This window comes from Natrix helvetica, assembly GCF_964273705.1.
Source record: "Natrix helvetica genome assembly, chromosome: 1".
In the NCBI taxonomy this organism is placed as follows: Eukaryota; Metazoa; Chordata; class Lepidosauria; order Squamata; family Natricidae; genus Natrix; species Natrix helvetica.
Window position 1 is genome coordinate 268,396,316 of NC_138548.1, and position 19,870 is coordinate 268,416,185.

The following is a 19,870-nucleotide window of genomic DNA, read 5'->3' on the forward strand; positions in this document are numbered from 1 at the left end:
ACAATGATTACTAAGGTGTTACTTATTTAAGTGATGTGTATTAGGTTCTATAAATTGCTCACCGGGAATTTTGGCAACAAATATTTTTGGAGCTTACATGCTATTCATTTAGTAGTTGTCTATCATTGGAGCCAACTTTGTAGAACATTAGAGTGAAAACTTGTGTGAATAGATCGTTTAGCGTGAATACAGAAGTATATCATCATGGAAATTTATGCTATTTGTATAATGGCACCATTATACAATTGAAGCAAATTACATCATTTCCTGCCATTACTGTCATTTACATAACAAAGATAAAAATGACACAACACCATAAAATTAAGGTAAATTATCATACATTTCAGTACCTCATGTGGACTTCTTCCTATTCAGTGATTTGTCCATTATTTCAAGGGATGTCCAGATGGAAATTTGTTTTATTGCAGCCAAAGACCACTAAATGGAGTTGGTTAAATCAAAGTTTCATTGTACTGCCAATCAGAAAATTCTGTGGGTGGGCCGGTGGGTGGATATGTGTTTCTAAAAATATTTAATTTATACGGTATATCCTCTGTCATGGTCTGCTCTTTTAAGCTTGCTCATGAGAAGTGCTTTCCAAAATGTTTAGATATTTTGTGGTATATTACCTCAACTATATTCTCAGATTATTCTATTCCCTGTATTACATTTAGCAAGTATCAATCCCTTTTCTTCCTGAACCCTTTCACTGGCATACTTTGAAGAATTAGTATTCAGAGTGGGAAGATAATGAAAAAGCTCTATTCAGGGAAATCAATTCCTTCAGTAAGCAGTACTCACCTCAGAAATCCTCTTCCCTCTAGACATCTTAGTGAAGAAAATTGTCAGGTTCTCAGTGTTTTCCTGAGATATTAATAGTATCCCTCTCTCTGAAATTTCAATAAGTAGCATATGACTAAAAGGATAACACCCCCCCCCCCAGAAAATGCAATCTTGCAGGGCAGTTGTTCCTCAATTGGGACCCCTCAAGATGAGGCCTGAATTAGGGAGGAGTTGAAGAACAGGCTACCCTGATAAGAATTGAGTAGACCCAAAAGAATCTAAGAGAAGGGATCATAAAAAGAGAAGACCTGATGAAGGAGGTGCAGTGGAGACTTCAAAAGACATAACAAATAACAGAAGTAAGAAAAAATATTGAAGTGTTTGAAATTGAACATAATGAAAAGATAGAAATACCTTGTGCAGGTTTTCTATAATATGTCCGATATTCAAGGAAAGAAGATAACACTTGACATCTCAAATCTCTCAACAGGAACAGGTACTATAAAAGAAGTGCTTTCCCAAGCTATGGTGCAATATAAAATTGATTCATTCTTTTAGGAGTCCTAATGGTTGAGCCAACTTATGAGGGAGAGGTGAAAACAGCAATAGCAATAGCACTTAGACTTATATACCGCTTTACAGCCCTCTCTAAGTGGTTTACAGAGTCAGCATATTGCCCCCAACAATTTGGGTCCTCATTTTACCAGCCAAGGAAGGATGGAAGGCTGAGTCAACCTTGAGCCTGGTGAGATTTGAACTGCCAAATTGCAGGAAGCCGGCAGGCAGCAGAAGTAGCCTGCAGTACTGCACTCTCAGCACTGTGCCACCATGGTTCATGATTATTATATAATCATTGGTGTATAATGATAGATATCTCCATAGCTGTTAATATCATTTATTATGACATTCTCTGGGCTATCTGGCAGGGGTGGACCTTGTGGACATTGGCCCTTCCTGTTAGAATGTGTCCAGAAGGTAGTGCTAGGAGATTATTGGTCAAACACAAAGGCTGTTGATCTAATTTATCCCACAATTATATTTTGTCCCTATGCTACCCAGCCTGTGATGATCATCTGAAGTTTTATAGTGGGATTATGCCATCCACTTTCACTACTGTTTTCCATCCAATTCCAAGGAAGTTACCAATAATCTTGATGCCTCCTAATCTTTATAATGAGGTAATCTTAAATGAAATCCAGACAAGCCAGTGATGCTAGTAGCAAGGAGAAAAGTGAGCCTGAGGATTGAGGTGAACCTTACCCTGGATAGATTGCACTCCTCTAGATAGAGTAGGTTCAGAATTTGGAGGTGCTCTCTAACCCTGAGCTGTCACTGAATTATACAAATGGATACTGGTGCACTAGTACGGTGCACCAGTATGGTTCTGGACCACTTCTACACCACTATAGTTATGCACTACTACGGTTAATGAGCTTCTTCACCATTACAGTTAGTGCACTAATTTTAACCCTTACTACCAGAATTTGTTGCTGGTCTGGATGGCAGCCAAGTTGGAAAGAGAGTTATGAAGAGAAAATACTAATCTATACCATGGAAAGTGAAATGGGAACAGCTACCTAAAAATAAAAGCCCGATTTCAAGAATAATGAAAATCTAAGCAAATCCCCATTTCCCTTTAAAACATGGTTTTAGATGTGATCAGTTTATTACTTGCAATGAAAAAGGTTTGATTTCATAAAGTTGCAAGACACTATTATTGTTTTATATGCTCTATAAACAAAACTATGATTACTGAATGTAAGTGGTACATTTATTTCTACTTTATTCTTAATCCCAAAGAAATAATTTGCTTTATTTATAGGAAGGGATCCACACAAACTCATTTATCATTGTAGAGCTTATACCACAACATCCTTTGATAACTCCTGATCTATGGATCTTCATTGCTTTACTGTTTTATATGGAGGCTTACAAACTTAGAAAGAGTAAACAGGATATCTAAAGGTGCAGTCAACATAACAAGATCATCCCTCTCTCCTCCATCTTTTTCATTTTTGAAAGCAGAAAGCCAGACCGCTGAGAAGGTGGCTTCTTATTACAGCAATATGGATCTTCTGCCTTCTCTCACAACACTGGAAGGCAGGAATTGTACTGTTCTTATCTCAAAGGTCCAGAAGTTAGCGAGGAATTGATTTTAGATGAATCCCATCTGCAGAAACTAATTGTTTAAGCCTCAAGCAGGGGTTCTGCTATGGCCTTTCTTTGAAGATCTTTGAAAAGATGAAATACAAGTAAATGGATAAATGGAACAAACATTTCCTTTATTTGTCCAAATTTCTCTCTCTCCCAACTTTTCCAAAGATAGTGAAAACTATAAACTATAAATTAAGTTGCTTTTTTGCTTGAAAGACATTCACCACATTCCATCTAATGGTAGAGAATGGTTTTGAAATAATAGTGTCTCTTATATCAAATGAGAAAGTTTATTACAAAGTCTAGAAAGGATGGTTTTATCCAACTACTTGTTACAGAAGTCTGGCTTGTGGTACTATTAGTGAAATAAAAATCTTCCTTTTATGGACATTTTCATTAAAATTAAACAAGATTTCAAATTGAGAACATTATACAGTAGTTTTATAACATTGAAAGAAAATTATATTTTCGTTTTGCTTTTTTGTTGTTGTTCCAAGTGTGACTTAAAACTATTCCTAAAAATATTTCATATGTGTTGGTGCAAAAGATGCTGTAACCAATGTTCCCTCTAATTTTTTTTCAGTGTGTGCAGAAAAGTATAGTGTTTGAGCGGCAGATTTTTATGCCTGAGCACCTGAATTTTTTTCACAGATGTTTCACAGAGCAATTGATTTATAGGATTCGAATTGGAATGGAGAAAAATGGTTTTGTGCGTGAGTGAGTGAGTGAGTGTGTGTGTGTGTTTGAGTGAGCGAGGGGTCTGGTAAGGGAACCGTGCCTATTTAGAAAAGGTAAATTATTGCAAACATGATTAGTCGAAGATAAGTATGGGGACAGATTGGGTGGTAGAGAGAAAGTGATAAAAGAGTGGGAGAGAGGAAGAGAGGAAGAAAAAAGAGGGAAGAGAGACAGAAAGAGACAGAGAAGGAGACAGAAAGTGACAGAAGAGTGGAAAAGAAGGAGAGAGAAAGAGAGAGAAAGAGAAAGAGGGTGGGAGAGACAGAAAGAGACAAAGAGGAGAGAGAAGGGAGAAGGAGAGAGAAAGTGACAGAAGAATGGAAAAGAAGGAGAGAGAAAGAGAAGAGAGACAAAGAGAAAAAGGATGAGAGAGACAGAGAGAGAACATAGGAAGAGGAAAGAGTAAGAGAGAACATCTCATTTCAACCCTGAGGTGCAAATATTCTCTTTGATTGGTAATCTTATTTGTCCATTTACTATGCAATACTCTCATTTCTCCTTAAGTTCATCAAGAATTCCCTTCTTTTTATTGAATTTATCACAATACCTTGAGAACAACTTTTTCAGCATAGCTGTACAGCTATTTAAAATATAGAGTAATTTAGGTCAGGTTTTCAGAACATTAGTCTATTTATAAGTCACTAAGTGCAAAGAAACAGAATAAAGAAGTTGGCTTCCCTTTTTGTAATTGCCTATTGTCTGCATAATTTTCTACCTACATTTTTGATAACTGATATTCACTGTTGACCCAAGAAGCACATCGTAGAAAGAAAATCCTCCCTATGAACTTTGTTGGGTTTCCATGGAATGAAGTTTGATCTTTTTCTCAACCATACAGTAGCATATTTTTTCTAAGGAGGATATAATCAAGATAGTCCATAATTGACTATCAATCTAACAGTATGGTGATTGACAATTTCTTCATATTTCAACTCTAAGTCTTTCATTCTTAAAGATTTGATGAGGAGAAATCAAAAAAAAAATTTAAAGAGGAAAAAATGCTTGCACAATTGCATCCATGGAGACATGTATATATACACAACACACAGAGAAACAAACTTAACAAAGTACTAAGTCTGCCCACCAACTAACTAACTAACTAACTAGCTTTCTCTCTCTCTCTCTCTCTCTCTCTCTCTCTCTCTTTTAATGTGAGTGAGAGAGAGAGAGGATCCCTCCTTCCTTCAGCCCAACACTCTTTCTGGCATCCAGGCCAGATGAGAGGGACTGCAGAGGGTCTCCCCGAGTCTAGGGCAGCAAGTCATTTGATGGGAAACTTGCCTCTTGGAAGTAATGATCTGGCTTGGCTCCTGCTTTCGATCTGCCGCCCAACGACTGAACGGCGAAGCGAAGAGGCAGGAGAGACGAAGTGGGAGCCAAGCCGGGTCATTCCTTCCAAGAGGCAACTTTCCCATCGAATGACTCGTTGCCCTAAACTCGAGGATACCCTCTGCAGTCCATCTCGTCTGGCCATGATGCCAGCGAGAGTGTTGGGCTGAAGGAAGGAGGAATACACACGCTTGCGCTCTCCCTCTCCCTCTCTTTCTCTCGCAAATGGCAAATCTCAGCAGCCGCTGCTGGGAGCCTGTCCCATGCCTTCTCCCAACCCCCACACCCCTTCTCTAAGCTACTTTCTGCCTTGTGGACCTAGAACTGATTGCTGACTCCAGGCTGCCTCTCCGCTCCTATTGTCGTGGAAGGCGTCTCACAAAAACCACTGTGCGGCAGTTGGAAACTGCTATGTGGTGTTTTGTTGCCACATGCGCGGCCGTGCACCTGCACAGCTTAGAGGGAACATTGGCTGTAACTTATTTCAGCTTAAATATTGGACCCAAGACGTTCTTGATAAGTGGATGTCAGTATTTGGGGGAACTAGTAGATGAATACATCTTGAGTAGGATTGAGTATTCACCCAATGAATAACATTTTTAATCAGAAGTAAACATCTAAGCTGTATGTCTTGCTTATTGTTCTCATTAGCTATTTAATGAGTATTCTGCTGTACTTAGAGTCTGTACGTGGTTCTAGGACAGTGATGGCAATCTTATGGCACATGTGCCACAGGTAGCACGTGGAGCCATTTGTCAGGGCACGCGAGGCGCTGCCCTGTCAGCTGGCCAGCGCGCATGTGTGCGCTGGCCAGCTGAGTTCACCCTTTTTAAAAGCCATTTTCGCCCTCTCCAGGCTCCAGAGGCTTTATAGGAGCCTGGGGAGGGTGAAAAGATCCCCCCCGGAGGCCCTCTGGAGGCTTCATGAGCTTCCCTGAAGCCTCCGGAGCGCAAAAAAACGGCCCTACGGGCAAACTGGAAGTTTGGGAACGGACTTCCAGTTTGCTTGGAGGGTCGTTTTGACTACTCCGGAGGCTTCAGGGAAGCGTCCTGAAGGTCCCTCAAGCCTTAGGAGTGCTCAAAACAACCCTCCGAGCAAACCGGAAGTCACTTCCGGTTGCCCGGAGGGTTGTTTTGACTGCTCCGGAGGCTTCAGGGAAGTTTCCTGAAGGTCCCTGAAGCCTCTGGAGGGCTTCCAAGGGGGGCGGGGGGGCTGTTTCAGCCCTTGCCAGGCTCCTATAAAGCCTCTGGAGCCTTTGGAGCCTGGGGAGGGCAAAAAAAGCATGCAAAAAATGGGGGGGGGGGTCACGCCTGTAGTGCACGCATGCACACTGGGGGGGGGTTGCACATTGCATTATGGGTGCGGCACGCCTGCACAATACCCCCCTGCGCTCCCCCCACTTATGGCACGTGAGCCAAAACAGCTTCGCCATCGCTGTTCTAGGACAAGGATAATCAGTTTGGAGTGCAACTAGAAAATTGTTTGGCAATTTGACTGGTTTTCAAAATGTAATGAATTTTTTTTCTCAGTAATATGAAATAAAGGATTCTCTCTGTCTCTCATGTGGGTTGGTAACACTTGCACAATTTTGAAAATGTTTCCCCCTTATACAATTACATCTGTAAAAAAAAATGTACCACACTTTGCTTACAGATTAATAGGGACATCAGGAGTTAGATGATTAATTTTATAAGCCTGGATTTCTACTTACCAGTATGTCTGATCTAGTATATGACCAATATTGTGAACAAAAATGACTCATGTAAATATACTTTTCAGACCAAGAATACTAAAGATACAAAGTGGGTAGGAACTGATAGCAAGAATAAAACTTTACACAGTATTTTCCAATATTAATGATGCTTCATATATGTTATATGAAGACAATAATTCAATTTGGGTACAGAGATAACTTAAAGATAGTGTTTTACACGCAGGAGCAATTCCTGGGATTTTTAGTTCGAGAGAGGGAAAACCTGTTATTTCTTAAGATCTTAGAAAATGCTATCTCAAAGTAGTTGTATATAATGAAGTATTACTGTCATTAAGAGCTGGTATTTTGTAAAGGGTAAGATCAGGATTATTTCTAATTCTCTTTTAGATAAGAAAGCTATCTGGCAAGTTGAAAAACATCTGTCTACCAACTTGCATTGGACCAGTGTGGTAGATAGTGGTCAATAATCCTCAATGAACAGAGCTTCATTTTGCACTAGTTTGTTTCAAATGGATCATTATCTTTGGATGCATATTTGGAAAAAGAAAGTTCTCTTTTTTAATTACACAGTCCATAGATTTCGATTTATATTAAACTGAGAAGCTATTCTTTAAAATCTTGGCTATACTAAGACTGTCCACAGTGATGTTTTATCATGAGTGAAACACTTCTCAAGCAGTTCAAACAGCTACATCCAGTGGAAGACCCATGCAGTTGCTTCAAAGGCTGTCCAGTGTACAATGTCTCTACATGCACAGCCATGAGAATAGTGATTCTACAGGAAACATGGTTTATGCTTACAGTCAGGATCAGCCTATGTAGGTAGATGTTTCAAATTATGCAGCTGCTTTAAAACAGTGGGTGAATGAGTTTGTATCAGATCAAAGCAGGTTGGATCTGCTTTGCAAAAGACTAACTTCAAACACTCTAATAAATATCAGTTCTAAGGAACATCCCAATTCCAAGTGTAGTAACTTGATTTAAAGTACAGGCATACCTATGCTATAACAGAGACAGTATCTGAAACAGCAGGGTGAATAGATTTCAGACATATATGAGGTCCAGCATGTTTCATAAATTGTTTCTTCAGGGCAACTGACTTCTTTAAAAAATGATTTATCTCTTCAAGATGCTTGGGTATGTGCATTTATTGCCAAACTTTTAATAAACAACAATCAATTGCCTACAGAACAATTATAGCTTCAACAATAATTCTTTGTATATGAATTCCTAAGTAAACTCCAGCCTAATATTTCTACCTTCCTTTCTAATAAAATTATTATTATTATTATTATTATTATTATTATTATTATTATTATTATTATTATTATTATTATTATTACAAATTGGTGTCCTTACCCAGATGATACGCTTCAATCCTGGAGTCAAAGGCTGAATCTAAGTATTCCCTCCCAAAATTATGATTCTGAGATTGATATTGCACCAATCACAAAAATGATGGACAGAATCATGCACAGGTTGGGAAAGGTTAAAGCATGAAGGCAAATAAACATCTGTTTTATGGCAGGTGCTCTCCTTTAAGTTGGTTTTTTTTTACAAGGAAAAACTGGATTACAATGGGAACAAAGGTTTCCTACACTGAAGCAATATGATGGCATGTGTCTGTGTGTGCTCCAGATAAAATACAGGATAAGTAATCACTAGACATACATATGAATGTATGTGCAACAATCTAGGTATATTGAGACAACACTGTTGTAGGTAAGATGATTTAGCAGAATATGCTGCATTATGCAATGGACAAAGGGAACTATAAAATTCTATTTCAGCAATTTATGTCAAAGTGTGAACGTAGAGAAAGAGCAGTGGCCCAGTTAGTCAATAAAAAAATTGAAAGCATAAATTAATAATGTTGATATATGGATGTCTAGTTATTACAGTGCAATCCAGAAATAAAATCATTTCATTAAAGGTCATTTAATATTAATCAGATTATAGAAAAGAGAAGCTACAAATAGTGATCAAGAGCATTTGTCAGACGTTGGATTCCTGAACCAATACTGATTTTTCCAGTGGTGAAACCTTTGTGAGATTTACATTGATTTCCCTGCCTGACTGGGTGGGAAGGGCCAATGTAATTGGCGGGGGGGGGGTGTCCATTGTTATGGAAAGTATACTCACCTAGAAGGGCAACTCTGCATTTGGTTGGGCAAGGCAGTCTTGCTCTGAACGTTCCTGTGCTGTTTTGTTCCTGGAGAATGTGAGACATTTGGTAGATGTGATATGCTTAGATGTGTGCACTTTGTTCTTGCTGTGTACACCTTTGATAGGACTCATAGTGCATTTTAAATATTGGCTTCTGATTTTTTATCTGTTTACTGAAATTTTTCTTTAGTACTTTAGTACTTCAGTGGTAAAAAAAGTTGTTTGGCTGACCAAGTGTATGTTGGTGATTCGTGAGTTCTCTTTTGTTCTGAATGTTGTTTAGTTTTAGGGTTTAAATCCAGCAAGGATTTTAATGCTCTTTTGTTCTTGTACAAATTATAATTCCTTTGTTTGGTTTTTGGCAGTCAGCGGAGGGGGGGGGTTACTTTCAGAATAACCTTTGAACATTGATATATAGAGAAAGCAGATAACGTCCCCAAATAACGTCAAGGAGAGAAGCAACTTAGAACTGAGGAGAAATTTCCTGACAGTTAGAACAATTAATCAGTGGAACAACTTGCCTCCAAAAGTTGTGAATGCCCCAACACTGGAAATCTTTAAGAAGATGTTGGATAGCCATTTGTCTGAAACGGTATAGGGTTTCCTGCCTAGGCAGGAGGTTGGACTAGAAGACCTCCAAGGTCCCTTCCAACTCTGCTATTGTTTTGTAAATATAAGATTAGATTTAGGAGTAGATATTCTACTTTTTTTCTGTAGAAACTCTTTACAGTAGAAGAAAGTTCTCAGGTTCCCTCAGTGATTATAGAACTGGTTTGGATATTCTTCCTGTATTGATGTTTCTTAATCAGGGGATTGTGCACAACGTAAAAGGGTGGGTTAAAACTAATAGAGGAAAAAAAAAACCATGAATATTTACAGGCTATTTTTTAAAAATAAAATGTTATGTGAACAATTGCTAGCCTTACCCAATCCCTCTAAAATTTGAATTCCCCAGCTCTACTTTCCATAAGTTTATTCTTTTAAAAAGCAGCAAGGTTTCCTCATCTTGAGCAAAGTGTGCCCATAATGCATCCAAGGAAGAAAAGAAGGAAGGCAGGAAGCTGAAAAATGCCTAAACGTCTGGGAGGAGAGGGAGCTTCGTTATATACATGACAATGCATATTATGCCCCTTCCCTCTCCTTCAGACATTCCTAAAAATCATGCAGAATGGCCAAAAATTGTCATTGCCAATTCAGTTAGAACGCCACACATTTTTTTCCTCAACAAAAAATGTGTGTGTGTGCGTGTGTGTGTGTGTGTGTGTGTGTGTGTGTGTGCACGCTAAGTACAAATCTCCACTACAGTTCTGATTTCTTTAAGGATGATCTATCAATTCTGGTGGCAATTCTAATTGTGAAGAATGTTCAGATAATCAAATCAGTGTCCATTATAAAGGGGCTGGCCTGTTCAAAAAGTATCCCCCCCCCCCATTTAATCTGGATCTGTTTCTCAAGGTGTCTGACATAAATGGGATTATATTCCCAACTGCTGTAGGTAGAGATCTTTGGTTTAGACAAGGGATACTGTGGGTTCAAACCATGATTAAGAGGCGAGAGAGAAGAGTTGATTTCTTGCTTTGTATCCCATGAAGGAATTTCATGCTTCCAGTGCAATGGAAGCTCCTGGTCCATCACAAGTGCTAACTTTTCCCATCGTAACACCACTATTAAAGAAAAGTGTGATTAGACAGAATAGTTCCGTATACTTTTCCTGTTATAGTTAAGTCCTTTGTTTGGGTCTTTGTTGCTCTCTGAGCTTGGCTGTTTCTTTGCATTTCATTACCCAACTAGTTAAGGCCTTTCAGAGTACTTCTTTGGCTTCCTTTTTTGTTGTTGCCTACAGCCTTTGAACTTCTCCTTTATGTTGCCTGGCATCAACATACAGTTACTCTCGGCCATAAGTCATCTTACTTTATGGCTTGCCATTTATTAGATTGGTATGCAGCTGTTTGTGACTTGCTGCAGTTGCTTAGCTGAATCCCTCAAATAAGATGTGCAGTTTTACAATCCTGGCATTTAAGCTGCATACTTATTGCTATCCAGCTTCCAGGCAGGCTTGATCAACTTTTAATTGAAATATTTAACATCTTCTCTTAGTTTTTAGTAATTTCCAGGTTTTAAAAAAATGTTCTCTGTAAAATACATTAATTAAATTTCCTTTATTGCATCCTTGAAAAAAGCAAACAGCTAATGGATACAGGAGAGACCAGTTGTTAGGCACGTAGAAGTTATTTCCATAAAATAGAATCTCTCCATTTCGGAATATATTTTACATGAGCTGCAGTGTAATTCTTGGAAAAGTAGAAAAATCTGATTGCAGTTCATAGTGCAGCTTCAGTATACTGTAGGGGCAAACCTGTTGCTCCATGTAATGTGTGCAGTTAATAAAAAGAAATAAAATTCTAGAATAGAATTCTAGAATAGAATTTTAAAATAGAATTCTACCAGCACACCCTCAACCAAACATGGATTTATTCAAGAGGAAAGAAGGCCCGCTAAGGAGGTCAGGTAAAGGTGCTTCCACAGAATTAATCTAAGGCAGCCAAGCTTACACAAGAACTTTTCAGGATATAAATATTGTTCCTGCTTGTTTATCAAACCTAATTGTCAGATTTATTGGCAGGATATAAATAAATTCAGAAGAAAACATAAAATATGATAACGAGTGGAAGCTTTGTGTAATGTCCAATGTTAACAAATGTTAAGAATGGTCATTCAAGAACATCTAGAAGCCCTTGGTTCCCTACAGTACTTTGCAAGATACTTATAATTCTAAAATACTTGTTCTTCCAGTCACATGACAACTATTTTATCTGTGTACAGGGCTGTATAAGAGAACCTTGTACAATTAACTTTGTGGTTAATTCCCCTAAGAAACTGGAGAGTGATTGGACCTCACCCAATTAAATGATTTCTTAGCACATGGAACTTTCCTATGGATAACTATGTCTGTGCCACGTGGCATCTGAAAAAGAGGGGAGAAATACCGATATTTGGAAGGAACTGGGAATGGTTGAACGTTCTCATGTGAAGATGCTATTAGTTCTTTACTTACATGTGCTTCATGCAGGTCAGTAGATCTCAGCCTCACCACATGAGCAAAGTTGCTTAGGGAATGGAGGGAAGAGAGTAAGAGAATTCCCAAGTCCTGAGAGACATATGTATAATGAATACATGTGATAGAAGCGTAGTCCATTAAAAAGCTTCTCAACCTTCCCATGGAGAGCAAAAAGGAACAGAACAGAACAGAAGCTGGTTCTTCCCCAGTTTCCTGATTGCTGGAAATAGAGTAGGAATACAAGTATATATAATGCATGATTTGACCAACCCACTGGCCTATCTTAACTCAAATCTACACTAAAACTAAAAAAATATTGCATTTGGTACTCTCTACATAGTTTGCTCTAATTCTCCAGATTGAAAACTGGTTTAAACTTGTCTTTAACAGATACATTGTTGATATTAGCATAGCTCAAAAAACTAAGCACAGTTGGATCTGGGAAGTTTTAAAAAGATCCCTCCCAAAATAGTAATAGGAAATCACTGATTTACTGTTGCCAAGAAAACCACCCAGCTAGACAGACTTTTAATTTTCTCTGCCCTTTAAAAGTGAAATCGAGGCATTTTTTTTTTACAGGGCAGAAGTGTTCACCCGTGGAAATTAACAGCTATATGGAGCCTGCATAGCAGAGTATATATTCCTGTTCCATTGTGGGATATACGTATCTTGTACAATTGGAAGGAATGAACATAACAAAACTGAAGTCTGTTGCACACCCAGCTTGGACTAAATCTCACTGATGTTAGTGAGGTTCTAAGAAGATGTGAAAAGAAATTATATTGTCAACCACTGAAATTAAAGTCAGTTGCATTTACCCCAGAGATTAACAGAAGGCCAGCATAAAAAACTTGAAAGTCCCCTTGCAACCATATTACCAGCCAAGTTCAGGCCAATAACACTGATTTTCAATTGCATTTGCTCTGTCCCTTTAAAAAAGGTACTTTCTTCGTTTTACTCTGAGTAATTGTCACAGAAGCACAGAGTAATAAAATAGCAAGCATAAATAAAAACTAACAAGGTCTTAGCTTGTACACTTAGAAGCCTTTAATGGGCAAATAGTTATTTATTTTAAAAATAATAATAAATAATGCAGAACTATCTCCTGTATATTAAAAAAAATGTCTGTACATAATTACACAATGTAACAAAGTACCTATCCACTTTCTTGAACACAGTTCTCGTCTTTGGGTTAGATTTTCAGTCAAGGACAGGACAAATAAGAACAATGCAATGATTCAGACCCAATTTCCAAAAGGTGCTTCAGTGTTTGCAACTGTGCAAGTACAGCACCTGTAATGCAGGATCGTGCAGGTGTTTCCCATAATGACAGGTGCTACTTTGTACTCCTGTGTCACCCAACCACCTTTTGGGAATCAATGCTGAAATATTGCACAGTCCTACTACAAATTTATACTTGACCTGTTTCTTTCCAAGAACATGAAAATCAACCTTCCAGCATCCCTTGGGTCTTCAGCCATGCCTATCAATATAACACGAAAAAAGGGAAAATTTAATATAGAGAGTAACATCTGCATGCAGGACACAGCAAAAAGAACTGTTGACAGTGATATTCTTCTTTTATCCTTTGAAACAGACAGTCATGTTGAGAAATAGCTCTGCAAAGTGCAAGAAGAAGAAAAACAACAGGAAAGGGATGAGAGATCTGAAAGCTTAAGATTCCCAGCAACCAGCATTTAATGTCCTCCTGCAGATCAAGCAAAGGAGCTGTGGGTTTATCTGTTAATCCAGAGGGGCAACACTGCAGCTCTACTGTCCCAGGCAGGTGATGTGGTACCACATCAAATGCCTCAAGGTGCCGGTGCGCTTCTATTTAGCTCTATAAAGTCTCTGCTGCTGATCTTCACCCTGTTCAACTTCAGAGCTCACACAACATACTGTTCCATAAAACACAGTGTACAAACCTTAATGGCTGGATTTTACATCCTAAATCACAGGCCCACAAGTCACATAAATATGTGGAATGTTGTAGGAGCTCAGTCAATTCATCTTCTACTGAGAATCAGCAGACTACACTTTTCCTTGCTATCCTGCCCTTCGTTAGTCACTGTTCCTACTGCCATTACTATTTCAGCAAGTTGCTGAAGCTTATGTCACTTGTTCCTGGAAATGGCTTCCTCCTGATTTATCTTATGGCCCTGATTCTTTGGGACACTGATCATAGTAAATCCTGACCAACTCAGACACTTGAGTTGCTTTTACGTTCATTGTTCACCATCCCAGAATGAATGTCCCAGTTTGTGACAAATTGGGTTGAGAAATAAATGACCTAAGCAATACATCAATTGTTTTTCCTAATGCATTATATAACTATAGAGGTGATTTGAATATGCCTAAGTAAACATGCCACAAGATGCCAATTAGTTGGCTGTTATAGGTGAGCTATTTGTTTCCTCAATTGTTTAAGTCCCCAAACAACTTTTTCTTCAAATCAGTAAAATCAGGGGATGAAAATCCTAATGAGGGGGTCATGAGATTAAAGCTAATGGGCTCTGACTGGTGAAAAATGACTCTTCTCAACTGACTACTTTTTTTACAGTAGATCATTTTGATGGGTGTTGCAGGACAATGTATTGCATCAATGTCCACCTTCAAGAATGTTATTTATGTTCTTTGGCAACTACAGACAGCCTAGAAAAACAACACACACAGCAATGCTTCCTTTTTGTTGTTGCATCACCGGCAAAGCTCATTATTGAAAATAATTGAGAAACAACCTCTCAGTTTTTGGTAAAGCAGAAATATAATTGCATTTTAGCATTATCAGGTCAAACTTCAAGGTCTGGGAAAAGACGTATATTGTTAGCACATAAGAAAAAAGATGTGTGAATGACACATCACTTAAGAACAAACACAAAGACAATCAAGCATGTTGCTTATCATTTGTTCATCACATGCAAAGCATTATGACTTCCAAGCATCAATCAGAAGCAACAGTAACTTTGTATCCACTTCATGTCGCTCTATGTTATTGTTAAGCACACTTGAGCTGTTGGTGCCAATGTCAAGCCAATACAAGACAGCATTATGGCAATGCAGACAATATCAATCTGGCATTTAAGTTCCTGATGCATGAACCTCTTGTGACTTTCAGCATAGACCACTTGTTAGAAGCAGGACTCTTGGGATTCTGGATCATTGTGGATTGGAAGCTTGTCAGGGTCCAGGTGATGACCATTGTACAAGACTGTATACCTATAAAAAGGGGGGAAATGACATTAGAAACCAATGAAAGAAATGCCTTGAGTGTCCCTCTATGAAGTTCTAGGCTGCATTTTCTTCATGAAGATCCTTTAAGCTTCACTTCTCAAGAACCTGAAAATCCAAATTTAAAATTAAATAGACAGCTGCTCTTCTTAAGAGCCACTATCATGCAGTCCTTGGAATATGTTTTTATTGAGACTATGAGCTGAAATATCAAGAATATTTTAAAAAAGATATTGTTGTCTAATTTCCTTTACTAATATTACTAAATATATAGCTGGGGATTTCTTTAACACAACTGTAGCACTTGTTGATGTTTCCTTTTGCTTTCACCCCCACCTCCCGAACAAATGAGCTTGAATTGCGTCTCCTTTTTCTGAGAACTGCAGCTTATCACAAATACACATAGGAGGACCTAATACATAATAATCAGTGATGCTAATATTAAAGGGTTTTTAGTCCTATGGGCTATGGATGAAAATGGACAGTTCTGTTATTCAGTGAAGTAAATTTATGCACTGATCATTTAAGTGTTTCTCACTGTTATTTCAGATGTTCTCTTTTCTTCAGCACTTTCCACAGCATATAAAAATATCAGGGTCCACAGTATTCTCCATGGTATATCAAGAAGGTAACCCTTTATGTCCCAGAAATATGTTGTGATAACTACTTATGAATACTTGACAAACCAAAAAGCTTAATTTGATTTGTAAGTAATCCTGATTTTTTTCTTCTACTGTTCAGAGAATTTATGTGATGGGAAAGAGCATCAGGTGGTTAATATTCAAAAATGAAATTCTTCAATTTGGAGAAGTACACAAGGGCATTCTAGGACTTTCTTAAAGCAGGAGATCTTCAAAAATACCAGATGGTGTTTTAGGGGAATTGTGGATTCCCCGACCACACTCACTTGTGCCCTCCCCCTCTTCACTGCTTCCACAGAGCAGCTATGGTTAATTACCCCACAGCACAGCAAGGAGTCTGATGATTCTTTGGAGAGCCCACTGGAGAACACGTCCTATTGCTGAGATTCAGGCCACACCCCACAAAAACACTTGTGATGCCGCTGGACCTAAAGCAAGGAAGGCAGCCATTATGAGCTGCCCAGCTGAGCGACTGCAACAAGCCTAGAAAAACAGTGAAGTAACCGGCTGGGTGAGATAATAAGATTGCTTGAAGTACAACATTCCTTTAATTAACTTAACCTCTAATTAAATTTTTTTAAAGAAAAAGCGGCAGGAGACAGGGGGAGCTAGAAAGCTCTCCCACCCTTGGGGCTAGCAGCGAACAGACAGATGGAGCTATTAACAGAATAAAAGAAGTGATAGATCTTGAGAAATATTTAACTGTTTAAGGGCTAGAAAGCAAATTGGAATTTTGACTTTTTACTCTTTATTTGGACTTTCTTGGACTTTTTGCTTTTGGAGCTATAGATTTAAAAAACAAATACGAAGAATTACTTGTCTGCATAGTCCGCATTGCCATTGAGTGGTAAATAAAAGTTGCTTGAATAAGGAAGGAAGCTGGCTAAGAAGAATTGACCTTGACTTTTTTGCTGTTAACACTGGACTGCTGATAAAGTCTCTCAGGAAGAAAGAAATTAAGACCAGCTGTGTAAACACAGTGTTGGACTCTTTTGCTACATTATCCTTCTGACAGCATGTTTTTTCTCTCTTGCTTTTTCCCCTTTTATTGGAAGAACTTAGACAATCCAGACAACTTATACTAAATATTCTTTTTTTTCCTTCATTTTTCTTTCCCTTTATTTTTTCACTTGGCTACTTTGGGTCCTTTTTTTGCTTATCCAAATTTTTATCTTTTCTTCCCTTTTTTACCCACCTTGCTCTTTTTTTTCTATTCTCTTTTTGCAATGAAGTGTGGATTACCATTATGGAATTAATTTTGTGAGGATTTTTTAGTCTCTTTCGTTGGGGTGAGTTCCTTTTTTTGTCTTTTTTTTTTTACCAATCCTCTTTTTTCTTGTTTCCTTGCTTCTTTTTCTTTTTTATTATTACACATTGGCATTTTAAAATGAATGGATTAAGGTAGCAAGAACCTGAAAACTGGGTCCAAGAACAGGTGTTGGTTTATTGGAGGCTGGTGTTTGAGTTGCTGTGGACAGCTTCAAGATTACAATTAATTTACTAATTCACCCTTTGGATTATAAATTCGACTATAACTCAGTCACAACAATGTCAGAACCCAATACCAAGATGAAGAAGATAACATCATACGTGTCTGCCACAGCTACACTGCCCGGTTCAGTGACATAGAAAGTTACAGGCACAACAACACAACAAGATAAAGCTACCTTGGAGTTAAAAAGTATGTTTCAAGCCATACACACAGATCTGAAGGAACTTAAGGAGCAAGTAAACAAAGTAGAAGAGAAAGTGAGCAAGATGGAACTGAAATAAGTCAAGGAAATGATGGGGGGAAATGAATAGAGACTGCAGAAGGTGGAAGAAAGAACAGAAACAACAGAGAAAAAAGTGGAGGAGATGGATCATAGATTGCTAATAATTGACAGAAAGCAAGATGAATATACAATATTTTGGGAAAAGGAAAGATCCGAATTCTACCTAAGATTTCAGAACATTGAAGAGGAGAAAAGAGAGAATTTAGCAGAGAAGATTGCAGAAATACTTTCCGAGGTCACAGAAATGAGTAAGGAAAATATTTTAGGTGGAATGGACGAAACATTTAGAGTACATACAAGAGAGACAGTGAGAAACAACCTGCCCAGAGAGGTACATGTAAGATTTATTTTTAAAACTTTAAAAAATGAAGTATTGCAAGCAACAAGAAATACCCCAATTAAATACAGAGAGAGTGGTATTGAAGCAAATCCCAAGGAAGGTTAGGGGAATAAGAAAAGAATACCACTTCCTGACTAAGAGTCTGGTTAAGAAAGGGGTGAGTTTTAGATGGCTGGTTCCAGAAGGGATCTTGGTAAACTGGCAAGAACAAAGGCACAGATTAGATATACTAGAGAAAGCAGAATTATTTTAAGAACAACATATAGCAGCACAGGAAGCAATGCTGGTAAGAGAAGAGGGAAGAGCCAAATGCCAGGAAGCTAAGGAGAAAGATCAAGGAAAATGGAGAAAGAATAGGAAGAGAAAGTGTTAAGAGAAGGAGCAAGGGCCAAAGAGACAAAGGAACAGAGGGAGCTAAGAATGACTAGATCAACTAAACCTATAAACCAATGATATGGAGGAAGAAATAAAAGTAATCTCAATAAATATAAATGGACTAAACTCGGTGATAAAAAGAAAAAGAATATTCAACAAATTAGAGAAATTGAAACTGGATATTATATGCTTATAGGAAGTACATATTAGAAAGAAAAACAGGAAATTTTTGGAACAAGTAAAACTAGGTAATTTATACACAACTCTGGCTGAAAGTAGAAAGGGAATAGCACTATACATTAGAAAGACAATTCAATCAAATATAATTTTTAAGATGGGGAGGGAAGAATACAGATGGTGGAGATAGGATGAATTTGAGAAAGATATTATTAGTGGCTCCAAATGATAAACAAGTAGAATTTTTTGGAAAACTACACAAAAAGATAATACAATATGAATATCAAGATATATGAATACTAGGAAACTTTGTAAACAATGGAATAGACCATAAATCCACAAAGATGAACAAGAAGCCAAGGAAAACCCTACCCAAAACATTTTTCACGATGTCGGAAGAATTACATCTGCAAGATGTTTGGAGAATAAGACACCCAAAAGAAAGACAATACACTTTCTATTCAAACAGACACTTATCCTACTCAAGAATAGATATGATATGGATGTCAACAAAGTTAATACTCAAAACACTCAAGATAGACATAGACATAAGCACATGGGCTGATCATAACCCAATAACAATGACTTGGAAGGTGTTAGGGATGTAACCCTAGGCTTGGCTTGGCAATGTATATAAGCTATGATTACTTTACTGTTACTTTAAATGATTAAGAGAGATAATTGGTTTATTACCTCAAGCAGCTATAAGAGGGAGCCAGAATGGCTGTTAGCTCTCTGTTTTGTTAGAAGCTGGTTGGTGTTTTTGAGGTATTGTGGTTTGTTACTGTTTAGCTATATTTTGTGTATTAGACTGAATATTTTGATAACTGAATTACTGAACTGTGTATGACTTGGACTGTTAACCATACGCTGAATACCTCTATATTTCTACATAGTAAACTACTATATTTTTATACTATTCAGTGTCTCTGTATGCTGGTTTGTGCGTGTTATTCCATATTACTCTCATTACGCTTCTCTGCATACTCGCTCTTCTAATGGGGAGCTTAATTACTTAACAGAAGGGACAGAGGAAAAAGGGAAGATGGACATTAAATGCAAGAATATTAAATGAAAAAAGTTTCCAGCAATATATGGAAAAAGAACTGATGTATTTCTTCCAGGAAAACATAAAGGAAGACACATCATTACAGAATGTATAGGACACTTGTAAAGCATATATCAGAGGCCTCACAATGACATTCATAAGGAAAAACAATTCTAGTCAAATGAAGGTTGAGGTATGATGATAGTAATATATATAATATATTTGATTTAAAATATATGATTTAATATGAATTGTAAGTGATGACTGTGGAAGGGATGCACGGAGGTTTTGGTAACCAATCGACTCACTTTGTACAATTTGTAATGGAAGATGGTTTTGTGGGG

The 19,870-nt window shown here is 37.8% G+C and overlaps 1 protein-coding gene across 5 annotated transcripts in view; it reads right to left on the reverse strand.

Moving 5' to 3' along the window:
- The window catches only part of HTR4 (5-hydroxytryptamine receptor 4), a 249,538-nt gene that overhangs the window by 12,360 nt on the left and 217,308 nt on the right, over nt 1-19,870 (reverse strand). For 4 of the 5 annotated variants that reach the window (XM_081935520.1, XM_081935523.1, XM_081935521.1 and 1 more), the window contains one exon: nt 12,983-15,158. The exons of the other annotated variant lie outside the window; for it this stretch is intronic. In XM_081935520.1, coding sequence (XP_081791646.1) covers nt 15,071-15,158 — 88 coding nt within the window. In that variant the 3' untranslated portion in view covers nt 12,983-15,070. Of the gene's footprint in view, nt 1-12,982; nt 15,159-19,870 lie in introns of those variants that run through there. 5 annotated transcript variants of the gene reach the window in all.